The sequence below is a fragment of the Sarcophilus harrisii genome, chromosome 4, assembly GCF_902635505.1.
Source record: "Sarcophilus harrisii chromosome 4, mSarHar1.11, whole genome shotgun sequence".
NCBI classification, from domain to species: Eukaryota; Metazoa; Chordata; class Mammalia; order Dasyuromorphia; family Dasyuridae; genus Sarcophilus; species Sarcophilus harrisii.
Genome location: NC_045429.1, coordinates 54,683,533 through 54,705,798, shown reverse-complemented (window position 1 = coordinate 54,705,798; position 22,266 = coordinate 54,683,533). Strand labels below are relative to the sequence as shown.

The 22,266-nt window shown below is 37.9% G+C and overlaps 1 protein-coding gene across 4 annotated transcripts in view; it reads left to right on the top strand.

Moving 5' to 3' along the window:
- The first annotated feature begins 757 nt into the window (after positions 1–757).
- ILDR2 (immunoglobulin like domain containing receptor 2) overlaps positions 758–22,266 on the top strand; it is an 83,106-nt gene continuing 61,597 nt past the window's right edge. For 2 of the 4 annotated variants that reach the window (XM_031936824.1, XM_031936822.1), the window contains exons 1-2: positions 760–1,434; positions 9,441–9,584. In XM_031936824.1, coding sequence (XP_031792684.1) covers positions 9,503–9,584 — 82 coding nt within the window. In that variant the 5' untranslated portion in view covers positions 760–1,434; positions 9,441–9,502. Of the gene's footprint in view, positions 1,435–9,440; positions 9,585–22,266 lie in introns of all 4 variants that reach the window. The other 2 variants (XM_031936821.1, XM_031936823.1) reach the window with 2 other exon arrangements.

Genomic DNA, 22,266 nt, shown 5'->3' with positions numbered 1-22,266 from the left:
TTGTAATCTTTTGGGGACCAGTTGGGACCAACTGCGATAATATTTATAAGCAGCTTTGCCATCTTAAAAGTGTTGTTGTTATCGTCGCTGTTGAGTTGCTTGGTGCACCCCCAGGAGAATTTAAATGATCTACTGAGGGTCACATGACAAAGTACATATGAGAAGCAGCCCTTGAAGCCACTCTGTCACATTGTTTCTCTTGCAAATTTTCACAGAAATGTTGTGTACGCTGTCACTTTCACAGATGACTTTGCCCTCTTAGAGAAACAATCTGCGAGCTGGAAGAGAATTCAAGGTCTTCTTGTTCCACTTGGTACCCGCCAGTCGAGCATCTTCTATATTATCCCCAACAAGTGGCCATGCAGGCTGCACTTGAGAAGCTCTGGCAAGGGAAAATTCCCCACCTCGCCCAGCAGCTTACTCTCTCACTGTCTCCAGACCTAAATTTGGATTTCTCACACTGGAGGCTAAACAAGTGCTGATTTCCTACACTTCCAGCAAACAAGTTTTATGCACAAATACTCCCTCACAATGCTTTCCGAGGAAAATGTTTCTGCCACTGGAGCTCTTAAATTCCCTCGAGCAGGGAGCATGAAGGACCTTGTTCAATGTAAGGGAAGCGCTAGAGACAAAGTGCAGCTAGATCATCTCAGCGCCTATTCTGTCGAGAGAGAGAGAGAGAGAGAGAGAGAGAGAGAGAGAGAGAGAGAGAGAGAGAGAGAGAAAGAAAGAGAGAGAGAGAGAGAGAGAGAGAGAGCTCATTAATCCCCCTGGGAGTGAGCGCCACTAGTGTCTCGCAGACAGCCCTCTGATTTGCTGCCCGCCTCCTGATTGTCCACAGTCATTCAGTGTCCTCGTTGCCCCTCGGCCCCCGGCTCCTCTCGCGGACTTGGTTACTTAACGATGAACTCTCTCAGGCTCAGAGGCAGCAGCTTCAATGGACAGACATGTGATTTAGAAACTTCGGTTACCACAGGAGACTGGGAGAGGGGGAGGAAGGGGAGGAGTGGAGCCAGCTAGACGAAATCCTCGGCTTTACTTTTCCCTGACTGCGCGGCTGCCGAGATGGAGCTCCCCCAGCAGATGCCTTAAATCTGAGTCGAGCTTCATCTGGAGCCTGAGAAGGGGCTGAAATTGGGGAAGACGGAAGGCAGGGTAAAAGTATTGTTCCTTTCTCAGGGAGCACAGTGGTAGCTTCCATTCAGAAGTCTGGCTGATTCATACACTGGGTGACTACTGAGCCAAGCGGAGAGAGAAGGAGAAGGGGGCTGCTTGGTGCCAGGTGATTGGGAGGACCGGCTCCTTATTTCCCTGTTTTGATCGGGTGCATCTGTCTACTTCACTCCCCACTTTTCTCTCTCCTTCACCTGGATGGGAAGTCAGGCAGAATGGACAGAATACTGCTGGGATGGATAGTTCTCTTCTGGGTAACAGGTAAGAAATGTATTCCACGATGATGTTTAACTTTTAAAAAGGATTCCACTAGTGAGATCTTTATTGAACCAATCCCCTCCCTCCTAATTTTTCTTTTCTAATTCCCTGTGTTTGAATATATTAGATACTCGATTATTAAATGGAGGCGGGGAAGAAGGGGGAGGTAAGGAGCTGTATTACGAGTGAGACAGAGGGAAATGCCAAATGAAATATGAAGGTGTTTGATTCACGGATGATGCATTCTTCTTTCGCATGTGCATTCCCCCGTTTCTCCCCTTCCTCCTCATAGCAGTTCTCTCTTAACGGGAGTTTATAATGCCTTGAGTCCTGGTATGAACTCAACTGGTAAAGGAGGACTCAGAAGAGATAGAAATGAGGAAACCTGGATTCTTAAAGAAAAAGCAACCTTTAATTCTTTCCCTAAAGAAACTCAGAATATTTTTCTTATTTGTTTTCTTACTGGAAGGCTGGGGTGGTGGGTGGTAAGGAATATAGGTAGGGAGTGGGAATGGAGTTTAGCACTGGTTTTCTCTTACTCTAGCTACAAGTTAGGGAGGGGGCCACAGTGTCTTAGAAGAAAAGGCCCCAGAAAATGCACATCATCCTTCATGTTCAAGCCTCCCCCCTCCCCATTCTTCTCTGTCTTCCTCCTTTTGCCTCCCCCCAACAAAGAATGTGTAGAGGGATTCAGAGTAAGATCTATGGTTATATGTGGGAAATCTTTGGGTAAAGAAATTTAACACTAAGTTCCTTATGGATAAAACTGAGAGAGGTTGAAAAAGGGACCCTCACTGGGTTCTAAATGATGGTGGTAGTGATGATGATGATTTTTGGTTGAGAAAGATTGGTTCCTTCCTGTTCACTGGGGCATTGGATTAAGATAAATTCTGTTTTGTCTTCTTGGGCCAGTGAGTTGCCCCCAAACTTTCTGCTCAGGTTAGGAAGGGATTTTTCCCTAACAAGCTGTTACACATGATGAATGCATTTTCTTCTTCCAGACCTGACAGCAAAGAGGGGTGGGGAGGGAGTAAGAGTTCATCCCCTCTCCCAAAGAAGGTTGGAGGACAGTTCAAAATTTGGTACTTCTTGGTGAAATCAAGTCCAATCATACCATAATGGTTGTCTGCTTAGGTCAGTGCTGCTGTCAGAGGAGGGTTGTTAGGTAGGGTTAGTGTGGCCAAACTTGGAAGCGTGGCAAGAAGAGGTAAGTTGAGGTACCACTTGAATGAGGGTGTCATTAGAAGCAAAGTTGAGAAAGCTGATATATAGAGGAAGCCAAGATGGGCAAAAGGAAGAAAGGACAAAGAAAGCAGGAGGTAACTCAACAGCAGATTCTCTACAGAATGGGAATCTGCTGGTCATATACAGGTGCTACCGTCAAAACTCTAGGAAAATAGAAATAAAATTTAAATACAGGTTAAATATAAAGGTAAGTAAAAAGAGGGAAACAGTAAGAAAAGAGAGAAAATATGCTGTTTCAACTTCAAAAAGAAGCTCTCTAAAACTTTTTTTTTCAATTAAGTGATTCCTCAAGCTGTTCCTGTTGGCCACCCTTGAGTATGTCAATCTCATTTGCAGAGTTTGCTTCTTATTTGGCTTTTCCTCTTTACCCTTCCTCCTACACCAGAATGAGTCATCTACAATTCCTGAGGTTGCCTACACCCAGTCTCTTAACCGGGTCTTGCGGATTAAGAGCACTTCCCTGCTCCCCCCAGTCCCCACCACCTACAGCCTTTACCTCCTCTGATCCACCCCCATTCTTCACTCCCACCCTCAGGCTGAATCTGTCACTTTCCCTTCTCTCACTGCAGATAGCTCAGCCCTCCCTCCCTCAAATCCAATTCACATGCATATCATGGCATCACCTCCCTGAAGTCATGGTCATCTTGGAGAACAAAGGAAGAGCAACAATAGCCACAACCTCAAAGTAGCAACAGTGTTACTTAAGACCTCAGGGAGGAGGTGCTGGGGAAGGATCTCAGCCTGTTGGCACTGGGCTCTACGCTTCTGGGAGGGGAATAGCCCCACACAGTGGAATATTCCTATTTTTAAGTAGAAGAATGACTACAGTAGGTCAGAAGTAGGAGTACTTGTAGAGCTTGTGAGTGAGTATTCAGTAAGTTTCCATAGAACAGAAATTTACCAGATACAACTTCAGAGTTGAAAGAGATGTTAGAGACACACTATGAGATCGAGGGGCTTACATAAAGGCTTGTGAATGCTAATGAACGGCAGAATCTAGACTGTAATCCAGGTGTGACTATCAGGCCAGTGTTATTTCTATTACATACTACTCTCTCCGGGTGTGTGTGTGTGTGTGTGTGTGTGTGTGTGTGTAGGGGGGGAGATACTAGTTCAGCAGTTAGAAAATAGCATGAAGCGAGCAACAGGTTAGCAGGTCTGTATCAAGTGACAGATGTGTCTGGAGGTATCTTTGGTTACTCATCACAAGCAAATCTATCATCCGCCTTCGTTCTCTCCGTTCTATTACATCACTTCATCCCATTACTCCTCTGCGACTGGGTATCTCTGCATGAAGTCCATGAGCTGTCTCATAAGCTAGGGAAAGTAGAGATGACTAGAATAGGGTTTGGGAGGAGGAGAGAAAGAGTGGGTAGAGTATGATATTGATTCAGACTCTAATTCTTCTCATTTAAAAAAGCAAGAGAGGAAAGGTAAGGAATTTTCATCCAGCCCAATCAATGTATTCTCTCTTGAGGGGGTGGCAGAATGGAAAGGAAAGAGGAAAGGATAGATTTTTAATATGAGACAGAGTGTCAAAAATAAACTCATATTCTCTCTCTCTCTCTCTCTCTCTCTCTCTCTCTCTCTCTCTCTCTCACACACACACACACACACACACACACACACACACACTTCCACTTCCCTTACCTCCCTCTTTTACATGAGCCGAGAAATTTCAAATCAGTATTCTTGCTTTTTCCTCAGACATCAGCAGCTAATTCTTTCTTTCATTGTGAAAAATCATTGTTTCTGATATGTGTTTCATCTCATGATTTATCATTGTAATTGCTATGCTTCCAGGGGTATATCTTTTTTTTTTTTTAAACAAAAACAAAACAAAATGATCATCAACTGCTATTATAGCAACAGGTGTTAATTAGGCATTAATAGTGGAAGGGAAGTTTCAATGTCTTTTTTTTCCTAATTCGGGGCATTTTACCCTTTCTTGAAGGTAGAAGATGTTAGAAATCCCAAAGTAGTGCTGACACACTTGGGAGCAGGCACATGTTGCACCCTTGTTATGTGGCCCTTTAAATTCTTTTGGATATTTGCTTGATTGCTATGTTAGCATTTCCAACATTTCTTGTAGGTTCATTCCGGAGGGAATCTTGTCGTTGGTCCCATTAGTTTGTTAATAATAACTTAATAATAACTACATTAATAGTAATAATGTTAATGATAATTAATCAATAGTTTTGTTAAAATTCTGGCATTTTGCTGCTAATCTCAATTTTCCTTTGCTCTGTACCTGGTCTCTACTCTTTTCTTGCTCATTTCAACTTCTTTTTCTCCCCAATCTGTTTCCCAGGGGCTAACATTTCAAGGGTATGCATAGCACTCTTTCTTCTTCCCATCCCTGCATCTGATATGAGTCTATTACAGTGAAGCCAGAAACATGGGCTACTTGCTGCATCCCTTCACTCGACCAAAATGCCTTTGTTGTTGTTCAGTTGCGTCCAACTCTAAATGGTCCCTTTTGGACTTTTCTTGGTAGAAATACTGGAACAGTTTGCTATTTCCTTCTCCATCTCATTTTACAAATGAGAAAACTGAGGCAAACAGGCTTGAGTGACTTGTTCAGGCTCACACAGCTAAGACACTTCTATTAGAGGGATAGTTAATGTTAAATTTGGTTATTATGAGTAATGTAAATGCTAGTAATTAATTGTGATGGTGATCAGTGACCTAGATATCAGAGCCTGAAAGCACCTATTCTAGATTTATTTGACCAAAAGTCCATAGTGAATAGTTGTCAGATGGCAGTCTCTTTCAATCTAGTCATTATGAAAAATGTAAAACAGAAGCAGAGGAATGAATTTTCTTGTTAGACAAGACTCCCCTTTCTAACGAGTGGAGTAATCATCTGTTGAGTTGGTACAGAAAGTAGTATCAACTCTGGAGAATTAAATTGGGTGCTACTGGGGAGATGTGAAATGTGACAAGGACATTGGGAAAAAAGTTTATGTTCTAAGGGAACAAAAAAAATGACAGATATCTTCTATGACCACCAGTTATCTGGGACTCTTGCCAATCTTAACTTCCTTTCTCTCTGCCCCAAGGCCTTTCCTTTCTTGTCTTTTATTCCTCCCTTTATCTCCTTCTCTGTTCCAGTTCCTCTTACTCCCTAGTCAAGACTGTGAAGAAATCACATTTTAACAAATAGTATCTCATGTTGCTTTTGTCAAGGTTCTTTCATATAAATCACTTAGTTGTCTTTACAACAACCCTTATGAATTAGGCAGGGCAGGCGTTATTTGAGAGTACTTCAGGGATGTGGTGTTCTGGGTCTAGGATTTAGTGGATATAGAGCACTCCAGGTATGGAAATTCCCTTTATCCATGCAACTTAGAAACTCACTTATAACTTAAAGAAGAGGTTACAGTAACTCGCCCAGAGTCACAAAGTCTGTCTGTGTCCTTAGACATAGGACTGAAATCAGGTCTTTATCAATTTACCTTTCTTCCCTATGTTACAAATCAGGAAAGTGAAACTCATTGGTTGAGTGACATTCAGAGGCTCAATCAGCTAGCATTTGTTAAGTGTTTCATATGTGCCATGCAATGTACCCTTAGGTCAATGGCATTTTATTAAAAGGAAAGGGCAGTTGATAGGAACTAGTAAGCTGTTTTAAGTACCTGGACCTAAAGAGAAGCCTGGATAACACAAGAACTCCTTATTTCATGGTATTCTGTCAAAAGTTGGATGTATCCTAGTTGGGGCATGGGATAAATAGCATAAAATTCAGGAAGATCAGTTTTTTAAAGTGCAGATTACTGAAATACTCAGACTTTTTGTATCATCAATATGGATTTTTCCCTCCAGTGATACAGATATCAACCTATCTGTGTCTGCCAATTCTATGGTACTTTTAGTCATATCCTCTCATAAATTCGCTATAGGCTATCTACCCAGTGTTCTGGGAATAAGTTGTTACATATACTTAATGAAAAAAAAAACAACAGAAAATAGAATTAGATTTTATGAGAAAAATGATAGTTCAACTGACCAAGAGAGAACACAGAAATAGTTCAGAGATGTCAAACTCAAAAAGAAACATGGGCCACTAATCTATACATAAGGATCCCTAAATGTAATATTATCTATCCTTTATTATATTTTTATTTGGTCAAGTACAATTTGGTCAAATTCACTTTTACTTGACATCATCATACCAGTAAAGAACTACTTTGTTAATTGGTTTATTGCTACATGACCCACCCATCTTCTTTATTAATTATACAATTATTTGATGAACCTTTGGGTTCTTCTTTGAGGTTCTTTCTATTTTTTTAAGCCTGCTCATGCTCACTTTATTCTCAATTCCTCTATAAGTGAACTATAAAAAATTAGGAAAGTACATTAGTACTTCTAATAAGTCTTGAGATGTGTGAAAACATCATATGAGTGATACAGAGGCATAACACTAAAAGAAGAGCATGTGATTCAGGGTAAAAAAGTAAATAATGGGGAAGCTTTGATCCCAAGGAATTGTGGTGGAGTCCATCGCGATTTCAACAAATATGTATAACTTTGGATTTTAGTCTTATCTACTTGGAAGTGAAAAAAGACACTTTGAGTGACTCTGAGCCAAGGAATCATGATGTCTTAGTCACAACATTTCACTTTCTGAGGTCCTTGTCTGAGATGGTATGTTTTGATGTGGAAGGGACTGTGCCTCCCTAGGTAGCTAATGTTCCTCTTGATTATTTCCTTCATGCCTTTGGCTCCCTAGGAAGCACAGGCAGATGTTTGTATGGGTTGATAAAAAGCTATTGCTTGTAGGTATTTTTCCTGTCTGGATTACTGCACCAAATCACACATCTCCCTAGTAGAAGTCTGACTACCTGTTTTGGGATTTCTTCCAAACTAGTCTCTTGATTGTAGGTTGGACTCTGCTGCTATCTTTTCATATTGGAATTGGGACTGAGCCAGTTAGACTTCAGGTGGAGCTCATTTTAGTTATGTAGTAGGATAGGAGTAGCAGGCATAAAGGAAATAGGTGTCTCATCTTCATCTGTACACTAATAGTATAGGGTTAGGATGATGTTGTTCATGAAGCCATTGGGAATGATACTATCCATGCTTAAGAAATAGGTAAGTTGTTACATACAGTTATTGGGGAAAAAAAATAACAGAGGGTAGCATCAGGTTTTATATGAAAAGTCCAATTGACTAAGAGAGACCATTCGGGGGTGTCAAACTCAAAAAGAATCAGGGGCCACTAATCTATATATAAGGATTCCTAAAAGTAATGTTATTTATGCTTTATTATATTTTTATTTATTTTGTCAAATATTTCCCAATCGCATTTTAATCTGGTTTGGACCCACTTAGGAGTGTGGCCACATGTTTAATACCTATAGTAGGGGATAGAGAACTAACCTCAAAACTAGGAAGACCAGGGTTCAAGACCTCCTCTGACATCCTGACTGTGGAATCCTAGACATTTCATACCTCAGGGTGCTAGGCAAACTCTCTAAGACTTTAAGTTGTAGAGAGGATTCTGACCTGCTTTGATAGAGGGAAATTTCTCTCTTGGGAGGTATCTATCCCAGTGAAATCCAAATCCAGTTCTTATTCCCATCTCTTTTGCTTGCCAGACAATGAACAAAGTCATTTGGGTCAATGAAGTAACAATGGGATGACTAGATTTACAAGTGGAAATTTCTTTGAATTCTTTCAGATAACAACCAATAGTGCTATAAAACAGAACATCTTGTTAAAATGGTAACAACTAGTTACCCTAACACTGAGGAAGCTCAAAGGACAACTTGGGGATGCTTGAATTAAAAAGGATCCTATTAAACAGTGAATAGCTCTTCTTCGCTCATTTCTAAGGGAACAGCATGTAGAAAAATATTTCCTGAACCTGAAGGAATTCAAACCAAGTTTTAACTCTTTTAAAAATATATATTTTGCTGTAATTCTGTAGAACATTTCCCAGAAAACTTTGTTCCAATTCTGAAAGTCTTATTAGGTAACAGAAAAGGAGATAGTTTGAGGGGGGTTTGTTTAGCCTACACTTATGGACCAATCATAAAAGAAACTATTTCTATACCTACATTTTTTTAAAGGACAAGAACCATTTATTTTTAAGCGACTTATAAGGAAACTGGGATGAAGTATCAGAAAACCAAAGCAAAAATCAGGATGACTTTCTTAAAAAGGAGGTGTTTGGCAGACAAAAAAGACATTGATTGGAAGAAAAATCCTCAATTTTAAGGATAGACTTGGGAATTGGTTGCTCTAAGAACTACTCTCACCTTTGAGACTTAAATGATTAAGGGAGGGCAGTATTAACTCCAAGATCTGGAAAGATCAGGCTGTGACCTTTAGTGAAGCAATCTTGGTGTTTCTCTAAAATAGGACTCTACTTACAGATCTTCCTCTTAGTAATGTGAGGAATAGCTAGTGCCTGATTAAAAAAAAAAAGAAACTCACTTTCAAAATATGAAAGTGCTAAAAATAAGAACAGCATTTCTATAGATACAGCCTTTAATTTTTTTTTCACAAGGGCAGGGTGCCTCATATCTAGAATAGTTTTTCTTTCCATGATAATAATTCATTTACTTTACTAGACATGACTCTGTTGTCCAAGCCCTAACCTGTTTGGTGACTAGTTTACCATAAAGGTTCAATTTGGGGGGCTGTTATCAACCTTCATTTTACCATATCTTGATAGAAAGTACATAGATGGGAGGGAGGGTTGGCTTCCTGTAGAGCAGCACAAGAACAAGGGTTTTTTTTTTTTTTTTTTTTAGGTTTGGGTATAGCTCAATATGAATAGCTGGAGAGGGCTGAAAGTAGAGGTCTTGGACAGAGGATGGAATGGTCTCAGTATGGCTGGAAGATGGAGGGAGAGGACAGAGGAAACAAGCATTTATTAAGTATCTACTGTGTGCAAGGTACTGTGTAATAAATAATATCTTCTTTGATCAAAGATGGCTGGGGTACTTCTTTGGGGACAAATACCAAATTTAGCTTGAGAAAGGCTTGAGAAAGTCAGTGAGGAGAGATTTTGGACCTCTGGACAGAAAGTCCTATAAGAATATTGTCTTATGGCAAAAGAATCAGAGACGTTAGCACACAGATTTGAAGGGAAAGAACAGGATAAAAACTGGGTGAATGGTAGACAACTCCATAACCCCCTGAGCTAATTATTCTTGCTAATTTAGAGCTAAAGTCAGTTACTTGTGCTTACTAAAAGAGCACCCCTCTAAATTTTGGCACTCTTGGAGAAAGCCTTTTTATCATTTTACCCTGATCATGGCTCTGCCTCCTGCCTCTTTCTTTATTTATTTTATCCAGCAGCAGCAACAATCCAACCTCTGAACCATTAGAAGCTATTTTCAAAGATTGGGGAAAGTGGAGTGGTTGGAGGTAAAGATTTTAGATATTTTCCCAGTCTTCGGTATACTATTAGGTGAGAAAACTAAGAACTAGAGGATCCTTAAGAGGCATTAATTTTCAACATTAAGGGAGATGTCTCACTCCACTGCAAAGCTAAAGAGTATAGCATTCATTTTCTATCCATTACCTTTGTAAATCAAGGAATATTTTAGTAATTTCTGCTCTACTCTAATGGGTTCTACACAGTATAATTATACCATTATAAATAACAACATTATAATTAACAACTATAATTACATTGAAATTAACTACAATAATTATACCATTATAATTAATAATCAATAAGAAAAATTATTTTTATTTTTAAAATTTTTGTCATTCAGTCTTGTCTGATTCATTATGACCCCGTGGCTATAGTACGTGGGGATCTTCTGTCCCCCACAATCTTTCAAAGTGTGTTCATGAACAGAACAGAACATGTTCATTGATTCCACGATATTCTTATCTCATTTTCTACTGACTCCTTTTCGTTTTTGCCTTCAATCTTTTCCAACATCAGAGTCTTTCCCAGTGAGTTCCATCTTCTCTTGTGTGGCCAAAGTATTTAAGCTTCAGGTTCAGTATTTGACTTTGCACTGAATAACCTGAATTAATTTCAAACAACTCACATTTCTAGAGTGCTAGAAAATTTACAAAGCACTTTCCTCACAGCAAACTTTGAGGTAGGCAATATAATCATCCTGGTTTTGCAGACAAAGAAACTAAAACTCTGAAACATTGTGACTTGCTCATGAGTAAGTATCTGAGGTAAACTTTTAACTTATCTCCTGATCCCAAGTCCAGAATCTTATCTACTTTGAGATGCTATTCTTAAAGTCTCCTTCCCGTACTCTCTAAAAATCTTCTCCTTTCACAGTCATTTGCCCACCTTGCTATGACACCAATTTACTTGATGGGATGGACATCGGAGTGCCTCCTTCATCTTTCTGCTTTTTCTTTATAAGAATTCTGATGCTCCAGGACAGTTTCCCGGACCCAGGGCTCAGTCAGAATTCCTGTTATATACTTAATTTTTAGTGCTCTGATTTCTAATGAGCTATAGAACCAATAAAGTGCCAGCACATAGAAGGTAGGAGATGAGAAGCCATTGGTAGGAGAGGGGAGAGGATGGTTAGACAGACTTCCTTGTGGCCTCTGGAATATGATTAGACCTCAGGAATATAAAACAGAAGCTATATTATCACTATCATTCCTCCTTTCGCTAGGATCTTAAAGTGTTTAGTACAGAGCCTGACATATAGTAAATGCCATGTAAATGTTAGCTGTTTATTATTGTTGTTATTAATAACTACTCCTCTTCAATTCTGACTGGAGTAAAGTTTAAACGCTATTAAAAATTTGGGTCTAATTCACCTTTCCAACCTTTTAAACCACTCATATTCTCAGTTCTGTCAATTTTGCCAAACTCATTTACTCATGTTATTCCCACGTACCTTCCTCCTGATGCTTTTGGTCATGTCATTCATTCACTTGTAGTGCCTCCTCTTGACTCTATAAATCTGACCTGTTTTTAAAGAAACATTTCAGTGTCCCATTATTTCTGGTTTCTCTGACCTTTTTTACTATTCATTATCTGTACAATTCATTTAACAGTCTGAGTCTTGTGGATCTTTTTTCACTAGCACTGAACCATTTCTGTTGTTTTTAGGTATTTTTCATTCATGTCCATTTCTTCATGATTCCATTTGGGATTTTCTTGGCAAAGAAACCAGAGTGATTTGTCATTTTCAGTTCATTTTATAGACGAGGAAACTGAGGCAAATAGTATTAAGATACTATGAAGTGTGTAATGTTAGATTTGAATTCAGAAAGATCTTCCTGACTCCAGATCTGGCTGTATCCACTAAGCCCATTTCTATATTATTGCTATATAATTATTCATATGTTTATTTCATGTTGTCCTAACTAGATTGTGAGGTATTTCATAACCGTGAGGTATTTCCAGCCATGTAGACTTCTTCACATCCCCTCAAGAATTTAGCACAATGTCTTGTACATAGTGCATAGTAGGTGATCAGATGTTTGTCAGTTAATTGATTTTCTTCTCCTTAGAGAAAGGAGGCATACTGTCACAGGTGAGCTATTAAATATTTAAAACTGGCTCTCTGGGGAAGAGCACACACATATACACACATATATGCCCATATGTGTATATGTGTGTGTCTCCTTGACTTACTTTTAAGCTAATATGCATTAGTAAAATTTTCTCCATCATTCTCTCAAGTCTAGACAATCAACAAAACAGTAAATCAAGCCTGGATTTCTACTAGTTGATGATTTCCAAGCTAACTTAGAGCTGGCTCCAGCACCCTCCTGCCATAACCACTCTAAAATGATTGAGATGTGATATATAACCCTGAAGAAGTTTATTTAGTGAAGGGAACTGTTAAAATCAAAAGATATCCTCTTCTCTTATCCTTTCATTCCAAAAGAATAACCATTTGAGCACACAGAAGAAAGCTAGAAATAACCACTACCCTGCAGGGCCTTGCACTATAACTGAGATAGGACAAATATGGAAACAAACCATTAACTTCACAACTTTGTTATTTTTCTGGTTTTCTTTTACCATATTCTTGGTTGTTGAGGGGGAGTAAAAAGGAAGAACTTTAGGGCAGTAGGATATTTGAATTGAGTAAGCAAGTTAGGAGCTTAGAAATTTTACTTTTTCTCATTTCTATCATTTCTAAAAAGAATATTAGAAAAAAAGAAATATTCTCTATCATGGGGCACTGCAGGGCAGGTTTGACCTGACTCTCTTTAGTTCAAAAGACCTCATGATAACAGGCTTTAGTGTTGTTTCTTGGAGATTGTTGCCTGGGATGGATCATATTTTTATAAAAATGAAATCAAATTAGAATTAACATAAAGGTAGGCTTCAAATGGAGTGGAAGTCATAACACATCAATGCAGGTAGCATAAGTTTTTATTAAATAAAGAGTCTGTTTTTATGGGTTTGTATAGCATAGTAGGGAAGGCAGCACAATCAAAGTGTAAATATAGAAGGAAAGCAAGAAAGAAATTGATAAAATCAAGAATCTATAGCTTTTATTTATATTTATATGTACATATTTATATATTTATGTATAAATGTATGTATACAAATGTCTATATACATATATGTACATACCAAGGGTGGGAAATGTCTAGCCTTTGATAGGCATATGAAGTCATCTGCAAATGATATTATCCATATCCAAATGGCCCTTGCCAGAAAAAAAAGGTTTTCCACCCCTGGGATATACATATATACATATACACACGTGTAGGTATCTATGCATATAGATACATTGTGTGTTTGTATAACTATATAAAACATAATAGTAGGGACAGTTTATAACCAGGGGAACATAATTATTGTTGATATATGAGAGACCTTTCTGTGCAAAGAAGGAAATGCACAATTTTTGATGTAGTGAGACAATGAGGCTGTGTTGGTTTGGAGTTCTTGGGGACATTTTCTCTTTTGTGTATTCCTATACTCTCCTGGAATTCCCTTCAGGAAGGGAAATCAGCAGGGTGTGTTCTATGTTTTTTCTCAGCACACCTGCTGTTTTTGCTGCTATATCACTAAACTGCCTTGAAATCTAGACAAAGCTAGCATTCTAGGGAGTAATCTAGCCTAAATCTATGCTTTAATACTGATCAGAAAGTATTTAATAAGAGTTTACAATGGTGTAGCGATTTGTGAGATATATATATATATATACATATATATATATGGGTTGGGGGGGTAGAAGTACAAGTATATCCTCATGTATGCAATCAGCAAATAAGTTAATGAAAAAACAAAGTATTTATTAGGTAGTATTAATACATATATGTATTAGATGTATTATTGGGGATACAAATACAAAAATAAAAATAATCTTTATCCTTAAGGAACTTATATTTTAATTAGGGATCCAAATCACAAAGGGTAGTAGTGGCCAGGAAGGGACACTTTGTAAAGACTGACAAATAGGTTGACACACTCTATAAAGGAATAATGGCAGAGATGGTGGAATCAGGGCTCATGGTTCCTGAACTAGGTTGGGAGTGGAGGTGAGAAGAAGTAACAAGAAAGTTGGTGAGGAAGAGATGACTAAAAAGTAAGAAGAATCAAGCCTGAGTCTGAGAGGCAATCACCAGTTGTGAGGCAGAGGAATTCTAGGAGGAAGGTTCCTCTAGAGCAGGGCTTTTAAACTTTTTCACTACCCTTTTATACCCAAGAAATTTTTATACAATCCCTGTGTAGGATTAATCTAGGTTCAGAATTCACATTCAACAGGCATAGTCTTAAAATAAGTGGGTACAAGTTTATTACTGCTCAGAACCTTGACTTAAACAAGATATAAGGAAAGAGGAAACTTATACCATAAAAGTAATGCATAATTAGCAAACACAGTGATCATCAAGACAATATAAGAAGCAAACAGACAACATATAATATACATCATCATCACTATGAAGAAGCATCAACATCTGAATTCCTGAGCTGGGAGAATTTAGGTCACAGCTATTCAAAGTCTCAAGTGGGAAGCTTTGTTAAACCAAACTTCCTAGGTGAATTCTCAAAATCTGTTTCCACTAAGGGGTTTTTATAGGTTAAGAACAAAGAAAGCACTACAATAAAAATTCTCATTTTATATGTGACCTTTGAGATTGATCAGGCCCCCTTAAGTACAGGGATATTCTATTGCAAGAGTTCTATCAAAGAGAATATTTGTTTATTCCGTTAGAAGGATTATGTTTACTCCAGGAATTGGCCAAGTTTCCAGAATTAACACAGGCCTACCATAAAGGATATTCATTAATTAAGATGCCAGGACAATGGTCAATCCTCCTAATGCTTCCTGAGACTATCAGTTAACTAGGAGCGTATTTCAAAATACTCAGCAAAAAGAAGTTACATAAAAGACATGGCTGAGACTTACTTGATTACTTGCATCTGGGTATCTAGATATATGAAACAGGTTTACAAGCAAACATTTACTGATAAATCATAATTTCACAACCCCCACATTTAATTACAATATGGGGATATGGGAGTTGTGGACCATAGTTTAAGAAGCTGGGCTGTAGGAACAGCAACAGGATTGGTAAAGAAGAGATAGGGAGAACATATGGAAATCTTGTGGATTCTACCTCCCATAATCTTTTCCCTTTTCTTTCCTCCTTGAATGGTCACCTCATCACCCTTCTCTGTTAACTCCTAATTGATCTCATTGCTTTTGGTTTTTTCCCTTCACCAATACATGCTTCACACAGGTACCAGGTTTGACCCTATTAGTATCCTTCTAAGAAACTTCTTGATGCTAAAATAAAGTATGTTTCTTGATTTGGCTTTTTAGCCTACAAAGTCTAGCTCCATCTTTATAGATTAATTGGATATTTCTCTTCATAGACTCTATAGCCCAATCAAACTGTCCTGCTGCCTCTTCCCCCATGCATGACATCTCTTTCTCATTCTTGGGTTTTACATGCCTTGGTTGTACTTCATTTCTGCCTCATAGAATCCTTCTCAGCTCCACCAGGGTGTCAGTCACTAAGCATTTATTAAGCATCTACCATGTTCTAAACATTGCATTAAGTGTTAGAAATGCAAAAAAAAAAAAAAAAAAGATTCCTTGCTCTCAAGGAGTTTACAATCTGATGGAGAACATATGACAATTACTATATGTTAAATTGGAGATAACCATTGAAAAGAAGACACTAACAGGGGGATTAGGAAAAGCCTTCTTGTAAAAAGTGGGATTTTAGCTGGGACTAAAAGGAAGCCAGAAGTAGTGATGAAGAGGAAGAGAATTCCAAGCGCTGGGGACAGCCAGTGATAATGCCAGTAGTTGGAAGATGGAATATTTTGTTAGAGGAACATGTTGGGTAACAAAGATGTAAAATGACTGGAAAGATAGGAGGGAGCTAGATTATGAAAGGCTTTGAATGACAAAAAGAAAATTTAGTCCCAGCTAAAATCCTACTTTTTGCAAGAAGGCTTTTCCTAATCCCCCTGTTAGTGTTAGTGCCTTTAGGAGAAATCTCAGTGAAGGATGGATTAGAAACTGGAGCCAGAAAGTCTTATGAACAGGTTATTGCAATAGTCTAGGCATGAGAAAATGATCGAAATCTGTAGTATCATGATTTTCTCTAGTTTGGATTCATCAGTGCACTACTAGGAATGAGGGCAATGGGAGTAATCAATCCCATGCTGAAACATGAGAGGACAAAATCTCTAGGAGGACATGAGAGAAAGGGACTCCAAAGGAGTAAATAATGTAGAGTTGAACTGTTTTACCTGGAGGTTGAGATGGGGAAAGGAGGATAATGTAGCTAATGCAGGGGGGATGACCTGAGGAAAAACAGGGTAAAGGATTGGGAATTAGGAGATGAGGACAAAGAGCAGGAGTTACAAAGCAGAGGGAGTGGTAAAATGCAACAGGTTGAGGTCACATAAGGAGATTTTGGAGCTCATGAACATAAAAAAAAGAACATTGATGGGGGATGGCAAGGTCAAGAGGATTTCTGTGATTGTGTATAACAGAGATGGGTTGAGGCATCAGAAGTAGGTTATGGGAACAGAGTTAGTCCAGGAATTGGGAGATTAGGTTGTTTGAGGAGTTCCACTATGTGCATTAAAATCACTCTTTAGGAGGACAGGGATTGGAAGGAAAGAAATCCTTGGAACCAGGCACTGAATTCATTAAGGAAAGGAGTGTCCTGGAGTATTGTGGGTATCTGGATTTTGAATAACTAGTTAATAAGGATCCAGTGAACTTCTAAGAAGGAGAACTTGCTGGGTAATGGGTAGAAGGAGAACTTGGAAGTGGCAAGGTCGGGGTGGATAGAGCAAGAAATATTATAACTCACCTAAGAGATCAGGAGATCACTCCAGAAAATGCAGCCAGTGTTGGAAAGGGAAGCCAGTATCATCAGGAGAAAGCTGGGTTTTAATGAGAGTGAAAAATGAAAGCAGGTAAAGAAAAGACTTCAGATGAAATCAGGTTTGTTAGTTACAGGACAGATATTACAGAGAGCACAGTGGGCAACCTTAAATTGGGACATGCTGGAAATTAGGTTGAGGAAGGTAGGAATAAAGAGTGGACAGTATGGGGCAGAGAATGGGTTGGGAATAATACTCAGGGCTCAGAATGATGAAGAACATATGGCAGGTCATATTTTGTTTGTCACTGCATTGAGTTCTGAGGTATTTGGTCTGGTATCGGGCAACTCAAGTGAGTGGACAAGTGGAGAAGCCAGGTGTTTCTCTCCCTCCCTTTGCGGCAATCCAGGCCAAGCCAAATTAAGAGACTGAAAAAAGGAGCAAGATGTACTAGTCTTTCTTCTCTTCCCAAGCAGGAAGGCTTTTCTGATTTCCCAGCTGCTAATCTAAAATTATTTTGTATATACTAGATCGTAAGCTCAGGGATTGTATTTTGCCTTTTTAAAAATTCTCAACATTTAATATATATGTTCTATACAAAATAAAACAAATATGAGGTAATTATTTTTATTATAGCTTTTTATTTACAAGATATATGCATGGGTAATTTTTCAGTGTTGACCCTTGCAAAACCTTCTGTTCCAACTTTTCCCCTCCTTCCCCCTACTCCCTTCCCTAGATGGCAGGTAGACCAATACATGTTAAATATGTTAAAGTATATGTTAAATACAATATATGTATACATATCTATACAGTTATTTTGCTGCACAAGAAAAATCAGACTTAGAAATAAGGTAAAAATAACCTGAGAAGGAAATCAAAAATGCAAGTGGACAAAACAGAGGGAGTGGAAATACTATGTTGTGGTTCATACTCATTTCCCATAGTTCTTTGGCTGGGTGTAACTGGTTCTCTTCATTATCCAACAAATGGAACTGATCTGGTTCGTCTCATTGTTGAACATTGATAGATGTTCCATGTCCATCAGAAATGATTATCATATAGTATTGTTGTTGAAGTGTATAATGATCTCCTGGTCCTGCTCATTTCACTTAGCATCAGTTCATGTAAGTCTCTCCAGGCCTTTCTGAAATCATCCTGCTGGGTCATTTCTTACAGAACAATAATATTCTATAACATTCATGTATTACAACTTATACTATGATGTAATTTTGAGAGGTAGGATTAGCAGCTGAAGGGAATCAAGAAAGACTTTAGTCAGAAGGCAACTCTTTAGTTAGTAAGAAGTCATGGAGGTGGACATAAGGGTGGAGAGTATATCAGACATGAGAGACACCGATGAGAGAAGAGGGTTGTGGGTGAGAAATAGCAAAATCAATTTAGCCAGAACTCTTATAGAAAATGGAGGAGAATATTGTTTAATGTGTCTGGAAAAGCACAGGGTTGGGTTTATGACGGGCCAAATGGATTTCTTTATATTTGATCCTAGGCCTAGACCATTAGTGAAGCCTTCTTAAAAGATTTTCCTTCTTTGAAATAAAGAGAGGGAGCAGTGAAAAGAAAGGTATACCTGGGTCTGGTGCTGTACCAACAAAAATGACTAAAAGGGGTTTTGAAAAAATAGTCAAATAAGTAGAGAAGGATAGGAGGACAACTGCCAAAGACCAACTTGATCACCTGAGGTTGTCTCCATGTTAATATTAATTTCTACCTCAATGATCAGTTTAGACTCACCATCACTTTAGACATAAAATGATACTTGTTGAAGTAACTGGTTTCTAATTTTGTAATCAAGTTAACTGTAATGTTCTGCTGTAGGTCATACTTAATACTTAATCTGTATGTCCCCATGGGCTCCTAAGCTATGATTTATGACCTTTGTGTCTTAATATTTTGCTAAGTGTATTTTAGTATAACTTGTTTCCTTTATAATCCTATGTATTTTAGTATATGCATTTAAAGATACCTTGAGCAGGAATCTATAGATTTTATCAGACTACTAAAGGGGACTTTGATGCAAAAAGCTTAAGGACCACCAGTCTACCCAAAGCCACATGTGGAAGAATCTATTACTTAGGGAATGTTTAGAATAAAAGTTTATATCATAGCTGTGTTCTTACTTCCTGATTTCTTAGATTTAGTAACTTTTTTTCTTTCTAAAGGGAATTAATTCAGAAAAGTACAGTCTCAATAAAAAGGAAGACAAAGAAGAATTAAAAAGGTGTGAGGTTTTGATTATCATCCTCAAAAAAGCACTCATTGAAAGATTCTTCACACTGACACTATTCTGGGTCTTCTGAAGAGCAAGTTAAGTAATCAGTTAATTAATCAGTTTTTCTAGATAGTAGAACTTATCCACATCAACCCATAAAAACTAACCTTCTGAGAAGATGGGACTACCTCATCTTTCTGGTACATTTTAACATTCACCAAATATTTTGCTGACAATTGCTTTGAAAGGTTAGGGTTTCCATTTAATAAATGTTGGTGCTCATAAGCAGCAGAGTTAGAATTGGAACTTAAGTTTTTTCATTTTCTTTACTGTATGCTTTTGATTATGTCTTACCAAACAGGTTCTATTCCACCCCCCATAGCCAACTGTAGATCTGGGGGGATGGAGTAATCAGAAGGCTGCTTTCCAGCCCCTTTACTAACAAGTACTAATAAGCCACTTTATTGTTCTCAGATTCAAGTTTTTACATTTATTATTGTTCATTCTTTTTAAAATTTTTTATTAAAGCTTTTTATTTTTCAAGACATGCATGGACAATTCTTCAACATTAGCCCTTGCAAAATTTTGTGTTCCAATCCCCCCCCTTCTCCCACAACCTCCCTTAGATGACAAGTAGTCCAATATATGTTAAACATGGCAGAAATATGTTAAGTCCAATATATATTATTGTTCAAGAGGACCAATGACATCATTGGGTGATATCTAGACTCTCAGGCAAATTGGATTTAAGTGAAGCAGAGTTAGACAAAAATCTGTATCATTCTCTTCCAGAGTCACCAAGTATGGAGGTAAGACAAAAGTCAGGATGACTGTCTATAGCCTGGAATATAGTGGGTGACTTTGACATTTTTGATGTCTTATCAAGTTCTGAGAGCTCAATGTTGCCTGCTTTTTAGCTGCTTTCATTGCTGTTGGAAAAATTGTTCTCATCTCCCCTTTCCTCCAGGGGAAGTCTTAACATGCTCAGGGTAGACATCCCCCTAACTCTCCAATAGTTTTAAAATCTCAGGGTTACTCTCAGCCTATCAGCTGACATGGTTTTATTCTGATGTGCCTACTGTGCAATCTACAGTTTCTTGGAGCCATGGGTGAGAATGGACAGAAAGTGGACACCAGTGGTGGACAAACAGCCCTGAAAAGGATTCAGCTAGCCCTCACCCTGGAAGTGCTATATGTCCCTAAACACCCCATAAATCTAAGAATCCTACATCATTGAGTTTTTGTAAGAAAAGTGCTTTCTAAATCATAAATGCTGTGTAATTGAAAGTTATTACTGTTATGTTCCTTAGACCTATGTGTCCAAATTCCTAAGCTCATTTAAACCAGTAAGATATCTAGGCCAGTTGAAAGTCACATAATCATCTAAAGCTAGCTGTATGAAAATTCATATGTGGATTATGTATATGCTGATTTGACCTGAACAAACAAATATATGTAGTATTGAGAACTGAGAATGGAGTAAACCTCTGTTAATAATTGGTTAAAAGAATCCAGTGCTGTATACAAGTGGCTAATCTTAGCAACAGAGAATAGAACTAGGAGGCAGGTTATTCTTAGTAATCACCTAGCTGACAAAGCCCAGTGCTTTAACTCTCAAAAAAAATACCTCAAATCCCAATGTTTCAGTCTCCTACTTTCTCTGTTAAGATTTTCTGAGCACCTTAGCTGAATTGGGACCATAATAGAAAGGTGGTATGGTCAAGTAGACCAAGTGTGGTGCGGGGAAACAATATTTATAATGAATCAATCAGCTGTAGCTATTTTGCAGGCATTGTAGATAAGAGGAACACGTTATTTCACCTATCAGTGTTCATTTATTCTCTGATGAAGTCATAAGGATTTATGCAATAAAATGTAAATAGTTTTTCAAAACCCATTCAGTAGTCTGCATGCTTTCCACAACACTTCTGAATATAGTCCAAACCAGATTAAAATGTAATTGGGAAATATCTAACAAAATACATAAAAGTGCCACAAAACATAAATAATGTTAATATGCAATTTGCTAAGTCAATACATACCACAGGGATCATTATATATGGTTTGGTGACCCCTGTTTCTGTTTGAGCTTGATACCAGTGGTGTAAGGGATAAAGTTTATTCTGAGAAAAGCAGCAATGATATCATAAAAAGAATAATGGCCTTGGAGTTAGGAGAGATGCTAGGGTTGAATTCTAGCTTTAACTCTTCCTGACTGTGTGATCACGGGCAAATACTTTAATTTTTATGAGTCTCGGGGTTTTTTCTTATTCTGTAAAATGGGGATAATAACATTGTTTCAAAAAGGATGTTTTGAGGAACACTCAAGATGTTTTATAAATGTAAGCTTTTATTAATATTACAAACCAGAGTTTTTGATTTAAGGACTTAGAAATATGAGATTTTACAAATTTTTCATGAACAAAAGTTATTGTTCTGTCTCTTATTTATTCACATACAGTTGTGCTTTTTATCTTTCACTGATTGATTTAACTTTTTTCTTTATACAAAAGTTTGGGGGTTTGTTATCAAAATCCATTTTCTGACCCTTTCAATAAATATGTAGCTCAAATAAAAAAAGAAAGTAACTTAAATTTGTAAAATCCCATATGTGAAGGAACAGTTTTAATGTTAAATATGTAGCATAACTGATAGGAAAACTAAATAGAGAGCTAACTAAAGGACCTGTTTAAGGACAGAAAAACGCTGAAGATGCAAACTATTATGGTATCTCAACTTATTTACATTTGAGTGTTTTTAGAGTTTGAAAGAGTAATACTCACAAAATGGTGAATCAGATAAGTTTTTGGAGACTATGGGGTGATTAAATAAGTACTGTTGATTTCATAATTAATAGAAAAATGGATTTTGTGAGTTTTACCTTGTAAAGAAAGATGAATTCCTTAACACCAGAAAGCTCTGATTTAAGCCAGTTTGAGTATTGAATCTACCTAATAGAAGCAAAAGGTGCTAAGCAAGAAGAGGCTATCCAGCAGTCATCTTTTAGGAAATCTTCATCTACTATATAATGGATGCTGTTGATTGGCAGGAATAAAAGCCCTTGGAAGACAGTTACATTCTGTCT